The 21,708-nt window shown below is 39.5% G+C and overlaps 1 protein-coding gene across 4 annotated transcripts in view; it reads left to right on the top strand.

Annotated features, from left to right (window-relative positions):
* LOC146681500 (voltage-gated inwardly rectifying potassium channel KCNH7-like) overlaps positions 1–21,708 on the top strand; it is a 79,276-nt gene that overhangs the window by 6,560 nt on the left and 51,008 nt on the right. For all 4 annotated transcript variants that reach the window (XM_085449149.1, XM_085449148.1, XM_085449147.1 and 1 more), the window contains exon 3: positions 18,744–18,899. In XM_085449149.1, the coding sequence (XP_085305275.1) occupies positions 18,744–18,899 (156 nt within the window). The remainder of the gene's footprint in view (positions 1–18,743; positions 18,900–21,708) is intronic.

Below are 21,708 nucleotides of genomic sequence, written 5' to 3'. Positions count from 1 at the left end.
TAGCCAATAATTGTTCTGACAATTATTTTGACAATGGTACAAAGAGTCTTGCACTTTAATCTTTTAAGGAATACAGATGCAGGGCTCATTCTTCTCTGGCAGGATTTTGTTAAATATAGTTGCATGGCCCATTTAAATGGTAATGCTACAAAATTGTCTTTGGAACATCTGTTGCCACCTGAAACACAAGCATATAGTAAAACAGTTCCTGTTTTAAAAGACTACCTGTTTCAGCTCTGGCATTGAACAATGCACCACAGGAGGTAGCTACAGCTGATGTTCCTGTCAGCACTCATTATTACTCTGCAGGCTGATATTTGCTAATGAATGTATCCAGTGTATAAATAAATTACCAGAGTTAAAGATTAAGTATTTAAATGTTAGTGTCTTAATGACAGTTTCAAAAAAAAAGTCAGAGTAAATATAAACAGTTCTAATCTCAGCAGCACATATTTACTCAGCAACACTCGCTCTATTTGCGTCTCTGTTCCAAGCATTTGCAGCGCCTTGCTTCCCATGCTAAAAATGCCGACTCTCGGGGTCCTTTGTGTATCTAGAAATCCATAAGCTCAGCACATGCTAACAGCTCTCATTTGTAAATAGCAAATGAGAGTGAAAATGTCACACTCTAAATAGATTAAAGCTGGTTGTGCTTCAGTGATGCTCGCTGAGATTAGAGCTTTTCCAACCTTCAAATGCCATGGATAAATGTGGGAACTTTAGATTGTGATGAACATTTGTTGTCGTTGCTTAAAAAGCCATAATCTGAACAAAATAGGTGACGTTATAAAGTTCAAGTCATAGTTATTTTCAGTCTGTTATTCATGTTGGGTCAGATTTGCTAACGATCTGTCCAAACTTTGCAAACAGAATTATTTTAGGACCTGCTAAAACTTTTAGTATTTAGCATTGGTAGAAACTACATTTTAAATTATGCTTTTAGAATGTTTAATGGATATTTTTAGTGCTATCGTGGATCTGAATGTTATTCATAAATGGAGTGTTAAAAGTGGGTCTTTTCTTTTCTTTCCTTTTGGCTTTTAAAGGCTCAGTTACAAAACTAATGTTGTTTCTGAGTCCTTATCTGATCAATAGTACACATCTGAGATGTGCCTAATAGTTAGTATTTCCTAATTGGTTGATTGCATTCTGGCTTGGTGCATGTGAGTGAATATATATTATTGTGTGTAAGTGATTGTGTGAACATAGCTGTGAGTGCAAGATCAGTTGTATATCTTTTCTCAGCAGTAATACATATACAATACATATACTATGGCAAGGCATGTAAAAGGGGAAAAAGTTGTTCTGCAAGTTTTATGAACAAAGCACAGTAACATTAACGTCATTAACATGCAGGCAGATATATATTGTTCTGTCTGCTTCTGTACATACTTCAGGTCATACTGCTAGGGCTTGGGACAGAATCTAGTACTTTTTAGGGAATTAACTGAATTAGTACAGAGGACAGATTCACACTAAATCGATTGGTGCCAAATTTTGGTACAAGAGCCCATCTGGATTAGACGGTTGTTGCCTTTGCAAATCATGGTGTCCAGAAGTGGTTACAACAGCTGGCGCTGTGTGCGTTTGTGTCTCAGTTTCATGTGCAGCTGCCTCTTGTTGATTCAAGTTACCATGCTACTTTTGAATTGAATGAAACCTGTGCTTACACTGCATTCTTTTGGTTACTAGATGCTTGCTCTCTCAGTGAGTCTGCTGGGACCTGTTATCACGGTTGTCTGGTTATTACTACTCAACTAACTGATGTTTGTTTATAAATTAGAAAATTAGCCTGCCTCTCCTATCAGTCCATTTTTTGTATTGCAGCATCATGTTCATGTTCCCTAATGATTAAAAAAATTACAATTACAATTTCTAGACCCAAGTTGACACAGTAAAATGACATGTTTTGTCCAAGAGTTGAAATCCAACAACATCAGGTGTACTATCCTATAAAACCTTAGTGTTGGTAATATTTTGTTAAACGTGCTTCTAAGAGAAAATTAAGAGAATGCAGGGCAACGATCCATCAGGAGCAAAACAACACAGTGGAAATAATATTTATTCTTCTTTATCTTTCAGCAAACATCACCTACATAAAGGGGTAATATTTGGGCATGCACAAAACACTTAATGTTACAGGTTACAGAATACAGTTTAACACCATATGTAAACCAAACAAGTTTTCATCCACACATCTGCCCAGTTAGCGCCTGAATCACTTAGGTTAGTATCTAAACCAGATTGCCATGGATATACAAACATGGTATTGCAGGGGCTTGGGGCTAACTAATTTGTACAAGAATGAGATGACTTGAAGGTGTTTTTTTGAAGGTGCTGCTGACATAAGTGCACCACATTGTGGGAATTTTGTATGAATAACTCACAATGTGCAAATAGCCAATGAGGCTATGGAAACTGGACAGGATGACTGATGATGAGATGAGTCAGGTTATTCAATGGTGTGAGTCTTGAATGGAAACCACACTCCATAAAACCAATTCTTGCAGATCCATTGCTGTGCAAACAAGATAAGCTCTTATTCTGTTTCACCTGCATTCTCCGTCATGTTCTCGGGTTTAGCTGTGTTTGAGCGCATACAGTGGGCAGCCTGTCTCTGTGAAAGACATGTGTATGAAGGGAAACAGTGCGAGCTAAAAAGAAGGAAATGCAGAGAGAATAAAAGAAGATGCAGGGGACAAAAAAGGGACAACAAAAGACAAAATAAGGCGCATAACTGAAAGACGGAGAGCTGGGATGAAGAAAGGAGCATTCATCCTTATCTAAATGTGTGTGTGGTTGGGGCGGCTGGCAGAGAGAGTAAATGGAGGTGTCAGAGATGGAAAGAAATCAAGTGCAGCTGAATATCAGATGGCTTCTTCCATTGTGGGAACGCCCCCTTGAATTCAGTCCAGTTGCTTGAGAGCTGCTTAAATAATTGATGGCCCTAGTTCTATATCCAACACCCTTTGTCTGTCTCACTGGAAGCAAAGTGTTACCTCTTTATGCAGATACAGAACATTATTTTCACTTGACTGCGCTAAAAACAGAGTGAGCTGTTCTCGTGTTCAACATTGAATAAACCCATATAAAATAAAACAAAGGATTTGCTTAGAAAACTGATTTTGTGCGACTGAATAAAGCTGTCCAGCTCACTCTTATCACTTTACAGGGCCCAGCTAGGGAGCAGTGTAATGAGCAAAGCTACCACTCTCAGTCTAAAGTGACATAGATAGATTTGTGTTGTAGCAGAAGCTTTGATTTCCTCTATATTCATGCCTCACAGTGGATCCCATTTATAACGAGTCTCCTCAACAGCTTTTCTGGGCTGTTAGCAAAAGAAAGAGGCTCCCCAAATGCAGATGTGGTTCTCAAGAAAAGCAGGCAGTTTCTACTTAGCTTCATATTTCATGTTATGAGAGCAGTTACAGTTATTTTTTTAGCTGACGGTTTATTATAACTATTGCAAAGGAACATTTGACCTGGTAATAAAGATCTGGCTTCATTGACAGACTGAATATAAAGACACTAGAATTGTGAAAGCAGACTGGTAGTAATATAGGAATAACGTCTAATGTTAGAATATCTGTTTAAATTAATGTGTATTTCAGTTACAAATTGACAGAAATTGTAAATCTGACTCAAATCTACTCAGCAGGAATACTCAGCTTTTCCCCCATAATGAAAAGAGTAAGAGTCATAACTTAATAACTAACTAAATTCATTTACAAAGACTGACACCAAGCCCACATGATAAAAACTGCAAAAATTTAACTTGCAAAATGCTAACTTTGTTGCCCTGGAAAGCATTTATATGATGGTACATATAGGTGTAACATCTTCAAACCATATTTCAATGAATAGCTGGACAGTTGTCCCCCGTGACAGACCTGACTAGGTTGATAGGCCCGTAAGCTGAGTATCACTTGCCCAATGTCACACTAGTAGCTCTGTAAGGCACTACTGAGCACCAGCACTTTGCTAAGATAAAGGTCCAAAATGCAGCCTTTGTCAACAAAGATGAAAAGATCTGCTCCTCTTTCAGTCATCTTTTGCAGAAAATAGCATGGCCTCAGACAGATAAATGATTTGCTGCCTTTCTGTCTTCTTATTTGTATTAAAATTCATGAAACCTTTCACTTAGTGTGTAACAAGATCATTCGGATCAATAACGTATTCCTTCACCATCCCTCCCCTCCATTGTGCTCCTGTTAGATCATTCTTCACTGCAGCAGCAGACACCATTTTTTTTCTTCTCACTGACATGTCAGATGAAGTACAATGCTATACATATAGTTGTAGACATTAATATCTACAGAATAAAATCAACACAATATTAAAAAAAAAAAAAAAGAAATCTGATCTTTTTTCTTTAGTTGTTAGGAGGTTGCAAAGGAGTTAATATCCTTCCATTGTTTCTATTTTGTTTCACTGTTTTATTTCATTGATATCCATTAAGGTATTGACATTTTTGGATTCTTTCAAAGAGAAGAATTACTTTCATAAATCAAACTTTTAGCAGAAAGCTATACACGCTGCTCTGGACATGTCAACAGCTTTGTCATTTTCCCACATATAGAATTTTATGATATCAGTCACACATACTAGTTAATTAACTGGTATGAATGAAATCTATTACAAAGCCAGGGCTTTACAGCGCCAGTGAATAAATGTAGGTCAGTCTGGTGTTGTATCTTTGAATTAAGCCCACACTCACTGCATTTATGTGATAGTATTACCGCAAACAGACAGTAAACAGTCTGACGGCCCCTCCCCCAACCCATTCAGGCTCAAACACTTGGCTTTCCTCCCCCTCCCCACAAGTCTCTGCTCATTCTTGTTTTATTAAGGGGCTCACATCTCCTGTCCAGCAGCTCCATGTGCAGAGATGCCGTTCATTCATCTGATGTCCAGGAGATAACAGGTTGGCTCTACGAATGCTGACTGCATGGAAGAATCACACAGTGTGGGTCTGCCAATTTAACCCTGCCCCCTCCACTCAGTTGTTCATATTTCTCATGAACGATATTTCAGACCTGATCCCAGATTTTCTCTCATTCAGAGACGAATATGCAAAGAGCAAATCTGTGAATGAGCAGCCATTCATTTTTTGTCACTGTTATATAGTTTTTCATTCACTGGATTTTGTGCTGTTTGGATTGTTGCAACAATCAGGGAAGGGAAACAATGAAATGTTCTGAAAAACCTCATGTCCTGGCCTTAATTTGGATCTTATGTTCCCTCACACCTGGACATTGAAATTCAACTGCATCTCCCACATAACAGAAAGGAGGAACAACTTGAAAAACACAACAAAGACCCCAAGACACAATCCCAGCCCCACAACAATCACTTGCTTCCATGAATTGACGCATTTTTGCACCCTATCACTAAATGCCATGGATCTGTATTCTGCTACCCTTGGAGGACCACTTTGATGGGGATTCAATCAACAAACCCTTAGAGGCAGGGGGACAGCCTAAAGCTAGTGGCATATATCATCACAACTGTACAAATGTCAACAAAACCTGACATCTGACATTATCAAGGTGTTATACCGCAGTAGTTCAAGTCTGACATTTCCCAAACTTCGTCTGTTTGAGGTCTCTTCATCATGCATGTCTTTCTTATTTACATCCAGGTTGGTACTGTGTATTTTGTCTTCGTTGTTTCTTATTTTTTTGGCTCTTGCTAGACAGTTAAGCATGACCAATGCTGTTCAGATTGTTGCAATGCTAAATGACGCTAAAAAAGAAATTATGGGTTCTTTTTTTAAATTTTAGTCTTAGAAGTCCTCATAAGATATTGTTGTATGTTTTCTAGCAAATGTTGCATTACTATATTGTGTGAACGCTATTTTTAGTTGTCTGACAAAGTCGAACCAGTATTTGGTTATGAACTGGCTAAAAGAAAAAAGTGACTGAACATAAGGGTGGGCGATAGAAACGATATACGATAGAAATTTGGCCAACGATAGAGATTTTGACTATACCGCTCTATCGTGATAGCGCATGTTGATGATGTCATTAAACTGTGCCTGTTTTGGTCGAAAGCATCGCAGCGGCTTACAGCCATTATCCATCCATCCATCCATTCGCTTCCGCTTGTCCTTTTCAGGATTGCGGGGGGCGCTGGAGCCTATCCCAGCTGTCATAGGGCGAGAGGCGGGGTACACCCTGGACAGGTCGCCAGTCTGTCGCAGGGCCAACACACAGGGACAGACAACCATTCGCACTCACATTCATTCGCACATTGTGACAATTTGGATTATGCAATTACCCTATCCCCACAAGCTGCATGTCTTTGGACGGTGGGAGGAAGCCGGAGTACCCGGAGGGAACCCACACAAACACAGGGAGAACATGCAAACTCCACACAGAAAGACCCCGGCCTGATGTTGGAATTGAACTCAGGACCTTCTTGCTGTGCGGCAACAGTGCTAACCACTGTGCCACCGGCAGCATCTGCAAAATATGCCGACAGTCATAGCAAAGAGATGAAGCACTTTTGAAATGTGGGGAAAGCCAAAAACTGCGCTTCCTCCACTTCCATAACATTGATTCATTAATGACTTTTTTCGAGTGGAAAAAAAGTTGGCATTCATCCTCCAGCTTCACTGTGCCAATGTTACGCTAACATAGCTGTTTCGCTAGCAATCATGTAGCACAACATTAGGTAGTCCAACTTCAGTAACCCTGCAAATGCCACTGCTGTTTAGTTTTCTCTCTTCATTTATGTTGGAAGTGGTAGCAGAGCTGTACGTTTTAATTCGTTTCAAAAATCTCTCAGTCAGAACATAGTATGTCATGTTTAGGTGGAAACTAGCGAGCTAACTTCCTGCTAACTTCTAACTCCGTTAAATTTAATAAATTCTGTTTTCATGGATGCCTGGATGTTAAACTTAATTGTTACACCTGGTAAAGCAGCAACGCTGATGATTTTATTAAAGATTAAAGAATTTAGACCGTTTTTTACTCTCAGTAAAAGAGTTTGACTTTGGGACCTGAAGGGACGGAATTTTGGACCCAGATTACTCCGCGAAGCTCCTCACCATGGCAGCCGTAATGCTCTGACAATCCATCAAGCAGTGCGGCTTACCAAAGTTGTACTAAAACATTTTTTAACAGATTTCTGCACGCCCAAATCGGGTTCGAGGTCAGTAAGCACAACCAGAATTCATACATAAGGCACACTCTCTATTTTTGAGAAAATTAAAGAATTTTAAGTGTGCCTTGTAGTGTTGAAAATACCTTATACAGAAGAAAAGAATATATCGCGATATATATCGTTACCGCACATGCTTGAAATTATATCGCGATATGAATTTTAGGCCATATTGCCCAGCCCTAACTGTACAATCATTAACTGGCTCTTCAAGGTATTCTTCAAAGGTTCACGTACACAGTACACATTCAGTCAAGCTCTCGTGCTGTAATAATACTGTAAACAGTAACCCATACACCACATGAACACAGGATATCCACAAATTTAAAAGTCACTAATCAGTTGTTCGTGTATTCAGTAATTTTTTTTATATATAGTGCCAAATCACAGTAGCAGTTGCCTCAAGATGCTGTATGTTGTAAAGTAAAGGCCCTACAATAATACAAAGAAAACAGTGAAAAACCCGTTTGATGAAGTGCTTTGGCGACAATGGGAAGGAAAAACTCCCTTTTAACAGGAAGAAATCTCCAGCAGAACCTGGCAGGGGGAGGGACGTCCATCTGTCGTGACCAGTTTTTGTGAGGGGAGGACAAAGACATGCTGTGGAAGTTAAGTTACTTTTGTAAGTGTCTTTTGTATTTAGGTGTCATCCTGTCTTTGTCCTCCGGATTCTGAATTTGGGTCCTTTTTTAAACCCTCACACATCATAATGGAATTTTAGTATCAGTCTGTCAATCTGTCAATAGCAGTAAGCCACGTTTTCCCGATCCAAGGATAGAAACAATACCAAGGAAATATCAGATAAAAGATTCGACATATGCTAAAATACAGCAACTAGTTTTTGTAATAAACCCTGAAGTACTCTGCAGTTGTGGGTAATTTTCAGCTCCATCTCTGATCAGCAGTGACAGAAACATATCAGCACAGGCGGATGCTTTAATTTTGTCATGCTTGATGTTGTCCCTTTTTTAGTAGCATCTGAAGCGCTTGTCACATCAGCTACAAAAACCATCTGTCTGTCCAAGATGGTGCAGTAGCACTGAGTTTGGAAAGATAAAGTAAAGACATAAAAACTACCTACTGTAACTTTGGCACTGAGCTCCTAATTTTTTGTTGTTTACTGTTTAGTAACTCTGTTTCCCTGACACTAAAAGAGGAACAGAAAGACAAACTTGTTTACTGAAAATGGCAAAGCAGGAGTCAGCTGACTCCTTGCACCACTATATTTTAATAGTTATGTATGCATGGTAAACACTGCTGGTTTACATTTTGAGGAGGGGCTCATAAAATAAGACCTTGAATGAATCTGCACCACAATCAGGCACACAAAAGGCAATTAAGTTGCTTGTATTCAGTTCTGCATCATGACTCAGATTTGGAATAAAGTTTATCTGCTTCAGCCTGCAGTTTGGCTTTTATACTGTGTGATTTAAACTCATTATGAAGTGTCTCTTATATAAATGCTGAGACAGAATGCATTGACCCTCTGATTCAAATTTTACTTTTAGTCACTGTCTTCCTACCATTATCAGGTCCTGTTGAAAGTCATTGTGCCTCATGCTAACAAGGCTGTACTCTGTCATTGTGATCACAATGTTTAACACCCACATCTCCTGTCTGTTCAAGAGGAGATGTTATGGGATGTTATGACTCCATCGCTAATTTCCAGGAATATATTTATGATATGCCATTACATTCGATTTTAATTATGTTCCAAGACTGTCATTGCCTTACCACTGGCAGGGGATAAATGGAAATAATTTTCTTCTATGAATAATAACAGAGGATATTTCTGCAGTTATAAATAATGTGTACGTATGTACTGTGTACCTGTTATTCATATAGATGCTGAGGCACTTCTCTTGATTTGACAAGTGACCTCTGTGCTACGAGACAGTTTCTCAAACCACCAGGCCCTGTGCTGCCATTGATGACATTCAATTCTGGAATAGATAGCAGACATACACGTATACAGTTCCGAGTACATCTAAATGTTCTCAGTGGAAAAAGGAAAACGGGAGAGGGGTGGGAAGCGCTGGTTACATTTCCAGAAGCATAGGCTTGTTTTTTAAATCTTTCTCATTTATAATCATTTAGCTTTAATACTTTAATGGAATCACAGCATCTTTTCACCCATCTTCTGTTTTTGAGTAGAGTCATCAGATTGAGTGGCTTGTCTGTTACTGTAAATGAGAATTTGTGCTCTTTGCAGTTTACACAGGTTGCCGTCATTCCTACACCCATGTTGCTTTTCTCACTTTCTGAATAAAAGACACTACTGCTACAACAGTGATCGACTCCAACACATTCTAACTTGCTGAGACGGTTAAAGAGTGACCTGGATAACTTGATTTGATGACAATTAGTTGTGGCGAACTGAAAAAGCTCACAGTTGAGCGTTTTACAGAGACATAGAGAGTGGAAACAAGGAGGGAAGTGTCACTGTAACCCCTGAGGTAGTGTAACACCAGAGCTGCTCGAGGCTCAGCTCACATTAGTATCACTCATTTGTGCTCACATACAAACATAACTGCATACACCCACACATACACACACACCATGTCTATCAAACCAAGGCAAAAAGTAGAGTTTTCCATTTAAAATGATTTTCACTTAAATGGTGCTGGCAGAGATTTCTCCGAGTGAGGGCTGTCAAGATTCCCATATAACAGTCAGATATAACCAGTTAACAGATGTTAAGCAACTGTGTGTGTGTATCCGTGTATGAGAGAGACAGCAAGAAGAAGAACTTGATCAAACTGCAGAGATAAATGTATGCTTGTGTTGAACTTTAGTTACCTTTCCACTGTGAATGAGTGTACGTTCAGCTGCATTCTTTTAATTATTGATAGTGGAAATGGAATGAAATTTCCAGCATCCTGAAACTGGAACTCCTCCTGCTGTGCAACTGTCAGGTACACAGTCACATTCAGCAATTTCTATTACCTAACTAATTTAGTTTTTTTTACAAAGGATTGTTGTTGTTTTTTTTTATAATAAAGATACCAGGATTTTGTTCAGCTATGCAAATTGTTTATCACACCAACCCTCTTCATATCCTTCTTTTATTCATTTGAATGTTGTGCACATCCATGCATCTTCCTCTTTTCATGGTAGCACCATATTTACCATGCTTTGTCCCATATGACCACTATGCCTGTCCAAACATGTCCAAACTATTACAGCCTTTCCTCTCTAACTTTTCTCCAACACACTCAACTTGAGCTGTCGATCTGATGTACTCATTTCTTCATGAAATTGATCTTGTCCATTTTGGTCATTCCCAGTGTCAATCATAATCTTCAGCTCTGTCACCTCCAACCAAGCCTCCTGTCTTTTGTTAGTGCTACTGTCGCCAATCCATATGTCATATTAGGTCTCACTATCATCTTGTAAATCTTCTCTTTTACTCTTGCTGCTATCCTTTTCTCACAAATCACCGCTGACACTCATATCAGCAGGGTAAACTGCCTGCACTTTCTCCTTCACCTCTGCACTCTCCATTGGTTTGTATGGTTGACCCCAGGTATTTAAACTCATCTGCCTTCACTATCTCTACTCTTTCTATGTTTACCTTTCCACCTGTCCCATATCTTATTCACACACACATATTCTGTCGTGCTTCCACTGGTTTTCATTCCTTTTCTCTCCAGAGCAAACCTCCACCTATCCAGGCTCTCGTTTGCGCGCTACTTTCACTATAGATCACAATGTCATTGGTAAACATCATATTCCACTGAGAATCCTGCCTGATCGTATCTGTCAACCTATCCATCATCATTGCGAACAAGAAGGGCAGCTCTGATGTAATCCCATCCCACTATATCTCAGTGTCTTGATGCATGTCCTGTACCAGCCTCACATACTTCTTTGCCACTCCTGACTTCCTCAAGCACAGCCACAGCTCATCTCTTTGCACCCTATTATTAATTTTCTCTAGATCCACAAAGACAGAGCACCTCTTTTTGACCTTCTCTGTACATCTCCATCAATACTTTTTACTACAGCTTTGCGCATCACCCTTGTTCAGAATGAGCAATGCTCAAGAAGTTGCAAACAACCCAAGAGCCACATCTCAGTTTCTACAGGCTTCAGTTATATGTGAAATATTACATTTTATGACAGGGCAATTAGAAAAAGACTGAAAAATCGCCCCTGGTGCACGCAGAGTATTTTCAGACGAAGACACCGTTTTAGTGTTAATGTGGACGTAGCCTAAGAGGACTACTTTATCTTGAAACTTTGCTAGTGGAAAATAAGATGTTGTTTGACTACTTTGGCTACTAGCCAGTTGCCACAGCTGCCTATGGTTGTTTATGTTGGTCTGCAAATACTCACTAATTATTAGCTCAGTAGAAGTAGAATTTGAAAAAATTCAATTCTTTAAAGTAAAAGTTGTGCCTGCAGCCAGCATGTTTCAAAAGACACTTTCACTTTGAAGCCAAATGGTTTTCATTTCCAGTTTGCAGATTCACAGTTTCCATACAGCTCAGGGAATAGCTGTGCAGTGCTTGTGGAAAAGTCCAACACCTTCAAACTGCGACCACAGCAGTGTCCTAGAGACCAAAGCAATCGAAAATAGTTGTGGAGTTGTGCAACACATTTTTCCCAGTGAGAGGTAAAACTCAGGGGGTTGCTGACCGCTGACTAGGGCTCTAGCAATTATTTTTCCAATGACTGTCATCAACTTCCAGCAAATAGTTAGGGAACACTAATTTTTCCCTCATGATCAGTGGTTTCTGGTAGCTGGTCACAGACTAATCTCTAGGCCTATGTAACTTCGGCTTTATTTGTCACCACATGTTTGCAAAACCTCAGTAAGAAAATTGAATATTTCTTCCAGTAGTGTAGACTGTTGACCTCTGCTGAGCCTTGGGTTTTGTGTTTTGGCCATTGCCATCTTGGTTTTTTGGAGCTATAACTTTTCAACCAGGGTTTAACTGAACAGCTACCATTTCAGTAGTGGGTTAACACTCCTACAGGTTACTCAGGTTATTTCCTCAGCAGGCTAAGATAAACAGCCAAGAAAACATTAAGGATTAAGATAATTCTACTGCCTGCTTGGCTGACAAGTCATTTACCAATGAACTGCCAACTCTCTTTCTTTTTGAAACCAAAATTGAAGAAATCAGTAAATTTTCTTTAATTGGTGAAATTAATACAATGACATCTCATGTCCTGTACAGCACTAAATATAATTAAAGTATCAGGTCTTTTACACTATAAAACAAAAATTTTACACTATAAAATACTATGAAAAAATCTTGAGATATCCCTAATTTCTTAATGATTTGCTACGAAAATGGGAAATAGGGGAAATGGGATATTATTAATTGAAACATGCATAGAAATACAATATATAAGGAAAAAAAGAATTTGCACAATTCTAATGAGATTATGAAAGTCAATAAGTTGTAACGCCCACCTTTATTCTTCAATAGAGCCTGAAATATCTTACGCAAGCTTTCTTGTAATTTCTTTAAGTAGGCTTCAGGAAAAGAGCTCCAAGCTTCTTGAAAGATATTTCAAAGCTCTGCTCGGCTGGAGGTAATGCCCTTCAGCAGAGCAGAGCAGTGATCCCTCAAGCTTAAAATGAGCTTGAACTGGCACAACCTTTGATGGTGTAATTAATGTAAGTTGAGAAAGAGAATCATGGCAGTGAGGCACAGACTGAGAGAACTGTGTTGAACAGAGACATGTATTGGATAGCTCTGTAATGAAAGGACATTGTTGGAATTGTTGGTCATTGGTGTATCAATGCAATATAAGACACTACCCTCATCTGAACTTTGTCCTTAGCTCCATTAGTGTTCCTGTTGTTAGTCCAAACCTTGAGGTCAAATTAAGGTTCCCGGGAGTCTTGTGTACTAAAAGGTGTCTATAACGTGTCTGTTATGCAGAATATCAACTTTTATCCACTGTGTTTGAGATGAATGCCGGATTTATCTCATGCACAGTTGTGTTAATTTCATAGTAATGTCTTTGCTTGGACCAGTCATCTAGGTTACTGGAGAGACATCAAGTACAAAAACTGGCATGGAGGTGACTTTGCATGACTGGAACTACCTTTTTTTTTTTTAAATCTTGTGTTTTTATCAGAATGGACACTGACTCCCCACTGTACCAGAGTAGTTATGTTCAAAAATGATAATGCTATACAATGTGGCTTTGGTCTGAAAATATTAAAGAGCATGCTGTGATTTGGCGTAGTCTGCATATACACTTGGTAACACACTGTGCTGCCATCCTGCCGAGCCATCTGTCTAGCAAAAGATTACTAGGTAGCTCTGTTAATCCAGGTAGCTTCCTAACTGCACCCTGTCAGCGAGGAAATGAAGTTGAGTGGAAAATGTTTCAATGAATAAGACCCACGTTTCCTCTCAGGCTTAAGGCTTGACCTTGACACACCAAGCAGTTTCAACACTAGCAAAGCAGTAGCCTTATCACGCTGCTTATATATATAGAATTCCCTCCAGTTTGGCTCAAGAATCTTGTTTATGGGGATGATAGGCAGTTTTGTGCGCATTAGATCACTTTCACCTTGCCAAAGTTTGAGATTCTTTGCCACTTACATGAACTGTGTGTCAGCACTTTCCTCCATCCACCATTCTCTGAGGATTAGAGACTAGAAAAGAACAGATTGTGTTTCTGTTTCACTTCATCCATCCATGACTGTAAATTTGTGTCATGGGAGGGCTGATGCTGAGTCACACACTTTCTTTAAGTTTGAAGGGTATTTTTTTTTTCAATTCTAAATCTGTTGTTAAAGCAGTAGAGATGGCACCCGATCTATTAAATGGAGATATTTAACTGTGTTTGCGTTGCTTGTCCTTATAAATATTCAGGTCAGAAATTCTCTGACTAAAGTTGTTTTAGTCAGAGAATTTCAAAGGTGTGCTCTCTCATTACACTGCACCATGTAAAGCAGCTCCATTGCCTGCGTATTAGATTTAGTTGGACAGAGAACATTCTGCTAATTAATGCTGCCGGCAGGCTGTGTGTGAGTGACTGTGTGTGTTTATGTGTGTGAGCCAGTGTCTGTCTGTGGCTGTTTCAGAGTGTGCTGAGCCGAGATCTGTGGACCTCATTAGCGTTTTTGTGCGCATGCTTGGCTGTCTCACTGCCAGTGTGCACGCAAGAAATGTAAATGTTATTTCTGTTTGTGTGAGTGTGTGCATGCATGTATGTGTATCTGTGTTTGCCTGTCACACTCCTCTGAGGCAGGATACACAGGCAGATGGGCAGAAATTTGCATCAGCAGCAGTGTCGGGAATCTTTCTGATCTGTCCGTTTATAACGCGTCAGGTGGCCTTCCTGCAGAGAACCTGGGCAGCTCTCTTTCTTCTCAGGAAGAAAGACATGCAGAGACAGGAGCAGAGAACGAGAGCAGGCAAATAAAGACTAAGGGGAATAAACCAACAGAAAAAAAAGGAGTCTGGATTTAAGAGACATGAAGGAGTAAAGGAGTAATGACCAGAAGAGATAGAGGGAAAAGAAGTTCATGTAGAATTATTATTTTTATGCAGGTTTAAAACTAATACTAAACCCATATTAAAACTGGTCACTCCGCTCCAAGTAACACATGCGTCAACTGAAGTAATGACAAAAAGTCAGATGTCTATTCATATTAATGTACACAATTCACCTGCTTGCTGCTACTACTGCACATTCACCCAGTGTATATACTATATGTATGTATATATATATATATATAATGTTCTTCCTCTACACCCCCCCCCCCCCCCCCCCCCAATTTTTGCACATGTCGAGGAGCGTGTCAGGCTACATTTCACTGTGTGTTATACTTGTATAACTATGCATGTGACAAATAAAGAACCTTGAACCTTGAAAAGATCACAATGTCCTTGTGCCCCTGTATGGCTTAGAAACTATAAGCACTTCTCTACTCCATTGTCTTTTTCATATTCAACTGTATTTGAATTGAGCCATTGCTAAGTATATGACATGAGATCACATGAAAAATTATTACAATAAACAAAATATAGATTTTTTTTAACAAACTTTAAGTTTTTATAAAATTCCCATCACTTTCTTCTTCTTCTATTCTTCTTCATACACACAGCTTTAAACCCATTCTCATTCTTATGTTGCCTAAAAAAGCCATTGTCACCAAGTCACCATTATGTTTTCTAGAATATAATACTTGACACTTATGAATTATAAATGCCTATGGATTCCAAGCAGCCTATTTTTAGAGTCACTCATACACGTACACACATAGATTGCATTTCAAGGCTGGGGTTTTGTCCCTGCAAGCACTACTTTTATAGACTGCTCTGTACTGTACTGTGAACGAATTTACTACAAGTACTGGAAAGTACTGTATGTTAAAAAATAATATAGTATAGTCAACTAATCACATAAAAATGAAATCATAACTATCTATATTTGATGTGAGCATCTCCAGTTCTCCTGGGTACAGGTGCAGTTATTCAAGCTTGGAAAATGTGCCACAGGTCTCTGGATTTTAGACTGGCTCACTGTCTTTTGTCTCTTGATATAATCTTTGCATGGTGTGTTTAGTGTGGGGCTCTTTGTTCGCCTTGTGTTTGAAGATGCAGGCCATTTACCATTACATCACATAAAATATTATGTGATGTAATGGTAATAGCAAGTTTTATTGGATTTTGTTCGTTGATGGATAGAATGCTTTGAGACTTCTGCACAGCACTGTATGGTTGTGCACATGTGAGGGCATCTGTGTGCATGCATGTGATTTGTTTTGCATGTTTGGTTAGTCTATGCAAATGTGCATTTGTACAACTTCAGACACTTCTTCAACACTACAACTGAAAAAATGTAATGATAGGTGGCTGGGTGGTGTTTGTGTTTTCAGTGGAAACACTGTTAAATGCCCATCTAAATGATTTATTCCATTTGTTTGTTGCCATAAAAGGGAAATTTCTTTCAACACCCTGTATATTGGCAGATGAATAAAGATAATCATTTGAAAAACATCTTGAAGTCACTTTGTACTGATGACAGAATGGTGCAGTGAGTTTAACTTTCTTTGGAGCGCTCAGTTGTTTCCATGGAGACAGACGGAGAAGATTTTAATTTGCAAACAAAGTGAGTCAAATTATAGGATGCTTATCACTGTCAGTGCTACTCCTTGTGCTTAAAGAGATAAAAACAACAGATGCATTTGTATTTTTATAATGACAAACATATCTGAGCTGAGATGAAAGCTAAAATCAAAGTCATTGATTGAAGTTCATATTTTAAGTTGGGGTAAATAACTGAATCTGTCAGTATGAGGTAAGTACACAATAATATCTGGATGCACTCTTTTCATATCCAAAATATTCCACTAATAATGTGTGTATATTTGTGTAGGTCAGGATTTAATCCCTCTAGCTAATGTCAAAGTCCTTCTAGAAGCATGACTTACCACTTGGCAGCCATATTGGTAACTCTTCTGGGGCGATCGTGGCTCAAGAGTTGGCAGTTTGTCTTGTAATTGGAAGGTTGCCAGTTCGAGCCCTGGCTCCGACAGTCTCAGTTGTTGTGTCCTTGGGCAAGACACTTCACCCGTTGCCTACTGGTAGTGGTCAGAGGGCCCGGTGGCGCCAGTGTCCCACAGCCTGGCCTCTGCCAGTGCGCCCCAGGGCAGCTGTGGCTACAATGTAGCTTGCCATCACCAGTGTGTGAATGGGTGGATGACTGAATGCAGTGTAAAGCGCTTTGGGGTCCTATACAAATACAGGCCATTTACCATCTTCTGGGTAGTTATTTCATAAGTGTATGGGGAGCGTGTGAATAAAATTGACAGTCAAGTCTGATTCAAATTGCTTTTAAAAAGTATGTTGAATGCAAACTAAACTATGTGGATTATCTTGTCTTCTTCCTGTCACCCCAACCGGTCGCAGCAGATGGCCGCCCCTCCCTGAGCCTGGTTCTGGTGGAGGCTTCTTCCTATTAAAAGGGAGTTTTTCTTTCCCACTGTCGCCAAAGTGCTTGCTTCAGTTGTGATTCAAAACAAGCTTCTTTTTTTTTTTACCTCAAGTCATAGTTGCTATATCAGAATGCTGTTCTCTTAATACTCACTCTGTAGTCAATGCTGTGTTCATAGTGTAGTGTGTATATGTGTGTATATAGTGCCGGTTTACACCAAGAGTCATTTTAAGGTAAAGGTACGGAACTGGAGAGGGAACACTAGCAATCTGGTCATTCCCTGTGAGTGAGTAGGCAGAACTAGGGTGAAGAAGAGGCAACCATCTGCTGTGACTTTATGTTCTGTATTATCTGTAAGCTACAGTGCTACAGTGTTGACACTGTAGTCACAGGAGGCACGGTAGTCCCCCCCCCCCCCGCCCCAGATTTAAGTGAATAGTTCAACCCACCCATGGTGACACTGATATACTGTTAGGCCCTGGATATTGCTTAGCCCTGCAAAATGTGGACTTCCTAAAACATAAATCAAAACCAGGCCTTGTGAACTACTTTGGTTTACAAAGCTGCACAGTAGCATTTGAGAACCTGATATAAGAAAGTGAGTGGTAATCCACAATTCTTTTGTAGGCAGAGTAAGAATCGCAGTTTAGGGTGTTTGAGCAGCAGTGCATCTATGCTCCCCCAGAAGCTGGGCTGGGTGCCTGCTGGGTGAGCTATAAATAGCCTAATAGTGATACCAGGATTTCAAGTCTAGTGTGTGAGAGAGCATCTTCCAACAATGTCTATGTTTATTAGTTAAAACATAAACATGCATCTCATTTTTGTTCATTGCTCCTGTACTACAGCTTTACTAATGTTGGCAACACTTCAATTACTATTTAAGCCTAGAGTAGGATTAAAGACGGAATCAAACCTAAAAATAAAAATGTAACAATCATATTTTCTGTTTATTTGAGGGTTTTTTCTGAAGCTAGGACAAGTCAGCTGGTAGGAATGGTCTACAATTTTGTCTCCTATATCTGCTTTATTTTTGTTCACCTCTTTCCTATTTGATCAATTAGGAACATTTAGATGTGAGGCATTAGCAGCTAGCAGGGTTGTATTAAATTACCTCCCACTGTGAAGCCATTGCCAACTCTAGTAATTGGGCCTCATTTTTTTTCCTTCCATGAGAACTGCTGTGAAAATATTCATGGTTGTTACATGAAGAAGAAATTATTAATTATTCAAGGGGATACATTATTTAAATAATCTGCTAATGTTAGGTTTGATGTAAGCTGTTTGCAATGTTTCAACTGTACTGAACTGTGAAGGACACTTGCCGCATGTCTGTATGTATAAAATCATTGAGCTCCAGTGGGTTTCCTCTCAAAGGCCTTGTTGACCTTTTCACCCTCATTTTTCTGCCAGACCTGCCTGTGTGAGCAACGTTATCTGGAATAAGATGCTTGAATGTCAAAGGGTGTTAATGGAAAACTCCAGGGTCAAAATGTCTAGAAACCTGCTATGTCGGGTTTAAATCAGGTTTTCCATTTGGCTTCAGACTGAAAAATTACAAAGATTGATTGGGCCTCATAATTTCGAGATTCTGTATCTGCCACTGGCTCACATGTTAAGTCAATCAAATAGAAAACTCTTTCTAACTGTGATTTCCTTTTGCTTAGGTTCAAACTTCCTCTGTGCCACCCATATCATCCCTGTGAAGAACGAGGAGGGTGTGGTCATGATGTTCATCCTGAACTTTGATTACATCCTGGATGAAGGCAGCAGTGACTCGCTGGAGAGACTAAACCATACCTCACCTTCTAAAGCTGATCAATGTGAGTAAAAACATGCAAGGCCCAGGCAGGAGAAGGTCGGTGCTAGACGACCGTCTGTGACATTTGGTCGGAGCTTTTATTCGTTCCCCAAATCTGGTTGTGTTTGTACCATTAAGTAAATATAGTGTTAGAAATAATACACGTATAAAGGTGGACATATATTAGAAATACATAAATATACTAGAGACCAGTGTTGGGACTAACGCATTATTAAGTAACGCGTTACAGTAACTACGTTATTATTGTGGTAACGAGCACGGTAACTAGTTATTATGCCAAAGCCGGGAACGCGTTACTCGTTACTGGGATTTAGAGAGGCTCGTTATTCGTTACTTCGTGTGGTGGCTATCGCGGAGCTTCCACAGATTCAATAACATTAGCAAGTGGTGGAAGCCAGCAGGTGGATGAAGGAAAAGGGAGGCAAGAGGAGAGACCCGAAGCGGCCGCTGGTCCGAGAGTGTCAGGTGAACTGAACTTCAGGTAAGAAGTTATAACCTGCAGTCCATCTGGGTCAGATATGAACCAAGTTTAGGTGGAGTTTATTTTCGTTATGCTGACTTTTTCGTACTGCGTGCTAGCTAGCATGACGGAGTTTCTATACAGCTGGGTGGTGCTATGTTACTGATGTTGAACTTTATTTTGTTCATAAGGTTAATTATTAGAGTTGCCAACCGTCCCGTAAAAAACGGAATCGTCTCGTATTCAGAGAAAATATCATGCGTTTCGTATTGAGGTGAAAAGGAACACAGTTTGTGTTTCAGCTACAATGAAAAAGACACAAAGCTGGAGTTATTCTGTGTTTACGCTGCACAGCTGCCTCTTCTTCTCTCATCCTCTCACCCTCCCTCTCCTGTTTCTACTTCAATCATGAAACTGATCAATGATCAGCTGATCGGCTTTTCTCTCTTGTTTATTTATCGCCCACTTTGCGCCAGAAAGAGGAAACCAGCGGATGTCGCGGTAAACAACAGCAGCACGTTTAAGCTTGATCAGCTGCTGTTAGAATTTATTTAATATTAATTTCTAGTATCAGCTGATGTTGGCTGGAGCCACAGCTGTAAACCTGCTGGTCATGATATGGTTTGGTTATGTGATGAGAGGGAAACATGAAGATGAAACCAGGAGATGTCCTTACTGAATCATCAGAGCTGTGATGGAGAAACAGGTTTACCTTTTAGGTGACATGAATGAGTTGAAGGGAAGTTATGAACTGTTTCTGAGAGACAAATAACACCAGGATCCTTTTCTAAGTAGCTGACAGCTGGTGCAGGGGCGGGTCTAGCAAAGTGTTGCCAGGGGTCCATGTAGGGCATTAAAAGGGAAAGGGGGGCACAAAGAAATACTTTCTTATTCACATTTAAAATGTCTCACTTTTAAAAAAGTAATTATCTGAGTCTTGCAACAAACAATTGATAGATTGATACATATATCCCATCAGAACAGTGTACATCACTGTCACAACAGCGTTTATTTTCATTCAAAGGTTTTATGATTTTTCCTATAATGGTCAAAATGCCCGGGACGATTTTTTTTGTCCCAGTCCAGCTCTGTATGCAGCTCATCTGCAGTCTGGTGTTACCTACATCTTCCTATTCAGAAGGCAGAATTTCCGAGTTCTGAGTACAATCGAAAGCACCACGACTGCAGTTTTTGTGTTGGATGTAAAAAGCAGGCTAGGATAGAATCAGGCGTGGGATTTCTCTCGTGGAAATGTGCACATTATTTTTTCCTTTCTATTGGTAGGTGGCACAGTGCACTTGTGGCAAGTAAGCAAGCTAGAAGACTGGCAATCTTGCTGGGTATCCAGTTACGGAAGCAACACATTAACAAGAGAATTCTGAGTAAAACCAAAGTTACTTTCCCTAGTAACTAGTTACTCTGAAAGTAACGAGTAACTTGAAGTAACTGAGTTACTTTTGATAGAAGTAACTAGTAATGTAACTAAGTTACTAATTTAAAGTAACTTACCCAACACTGCTAGAGACCTACTATAATCTTAATGTTGCACATGCTGCTGTCTGCTATAATTGATATTTCACTTTAGTATAACTGATCCGCACTTTGTGTTTATGCCTTTTTTGCGCTGATTCTAAAGCTGTTAGTTTCATCTCTCTCCAAACAATATTGACCGAACCAGCAGCAAAAAAGATCCAAACTATGCTTCACAAAAACATCGTCATGAATTCCCTCTGACTTTTGCTGTTTTGCTTCCACCACACTTCATGCACAGCTCTCTCTCTCTTTCTCAGTATACTTCAAGAACAGTTTCCCGTCTAAAAATCTGTTTTCTGCATTATTCGCTTGCTTGTTACGCACAAGTCTGCCGTTGTTTACAGCGCTGTCGGCTGCTGTTTTTTTTCTTTTTACTTGCTTCCGAAAAGAAAGCCTCATTTCTGCTGTTCAATAGGCTTCTGAACAAATGTAAACTTTTTAAAATTATGCAAAATGCATAATGCGCTAATAAAACCGCTGTAACTTCAGAGGTAATGTTCATATGTTGATTAATGGTTTTCTTTCATTTTTGATGTACTGCAGAATATATTTTATAAAATCCCAGGCCAGGAAAATCACCTTCATGTTTTTCTGTGTTTTCTCTTCAGCTACTTTGACACAAAGGCATCTGCTGTGATGCTTACACCTTTGATAAAGTCTTGCAAGTGTCAGCTTCCTTTTTATAGATACAAAAATATGTAAATGTACTGATCTGAATTATAATATTTCTGGCTCTCTGAGGCAAAATTTCCCAGATTTAAATCGAATTGAATCAAATCGTGGATCGTGAATCGGAATTGAATCGAATCGATTCTAG

The sequence above is a fragment of the Copadichromis virginalis genome, linkage group LG23, assembly GCF_057382275.1.
Source record: "Copadichromis virginalis isolate Kocher_CV1m ecotype Utaka linkage group LG23, C_Virginalis_male_GT1.1, whole genome shotgun sequence".
Lineage (NCBI taxonomy): Eukaryota > Metazoa > Chordata > Actinopteri > Cichliformes > Cichlidae > Copadichromis > Copadichromis virginalis.
The sequence above is the reverse complement of the archived record's forward strand: the minus strand, read 5'-3'. Positions and strand labels throughout refer to the sequence as shown.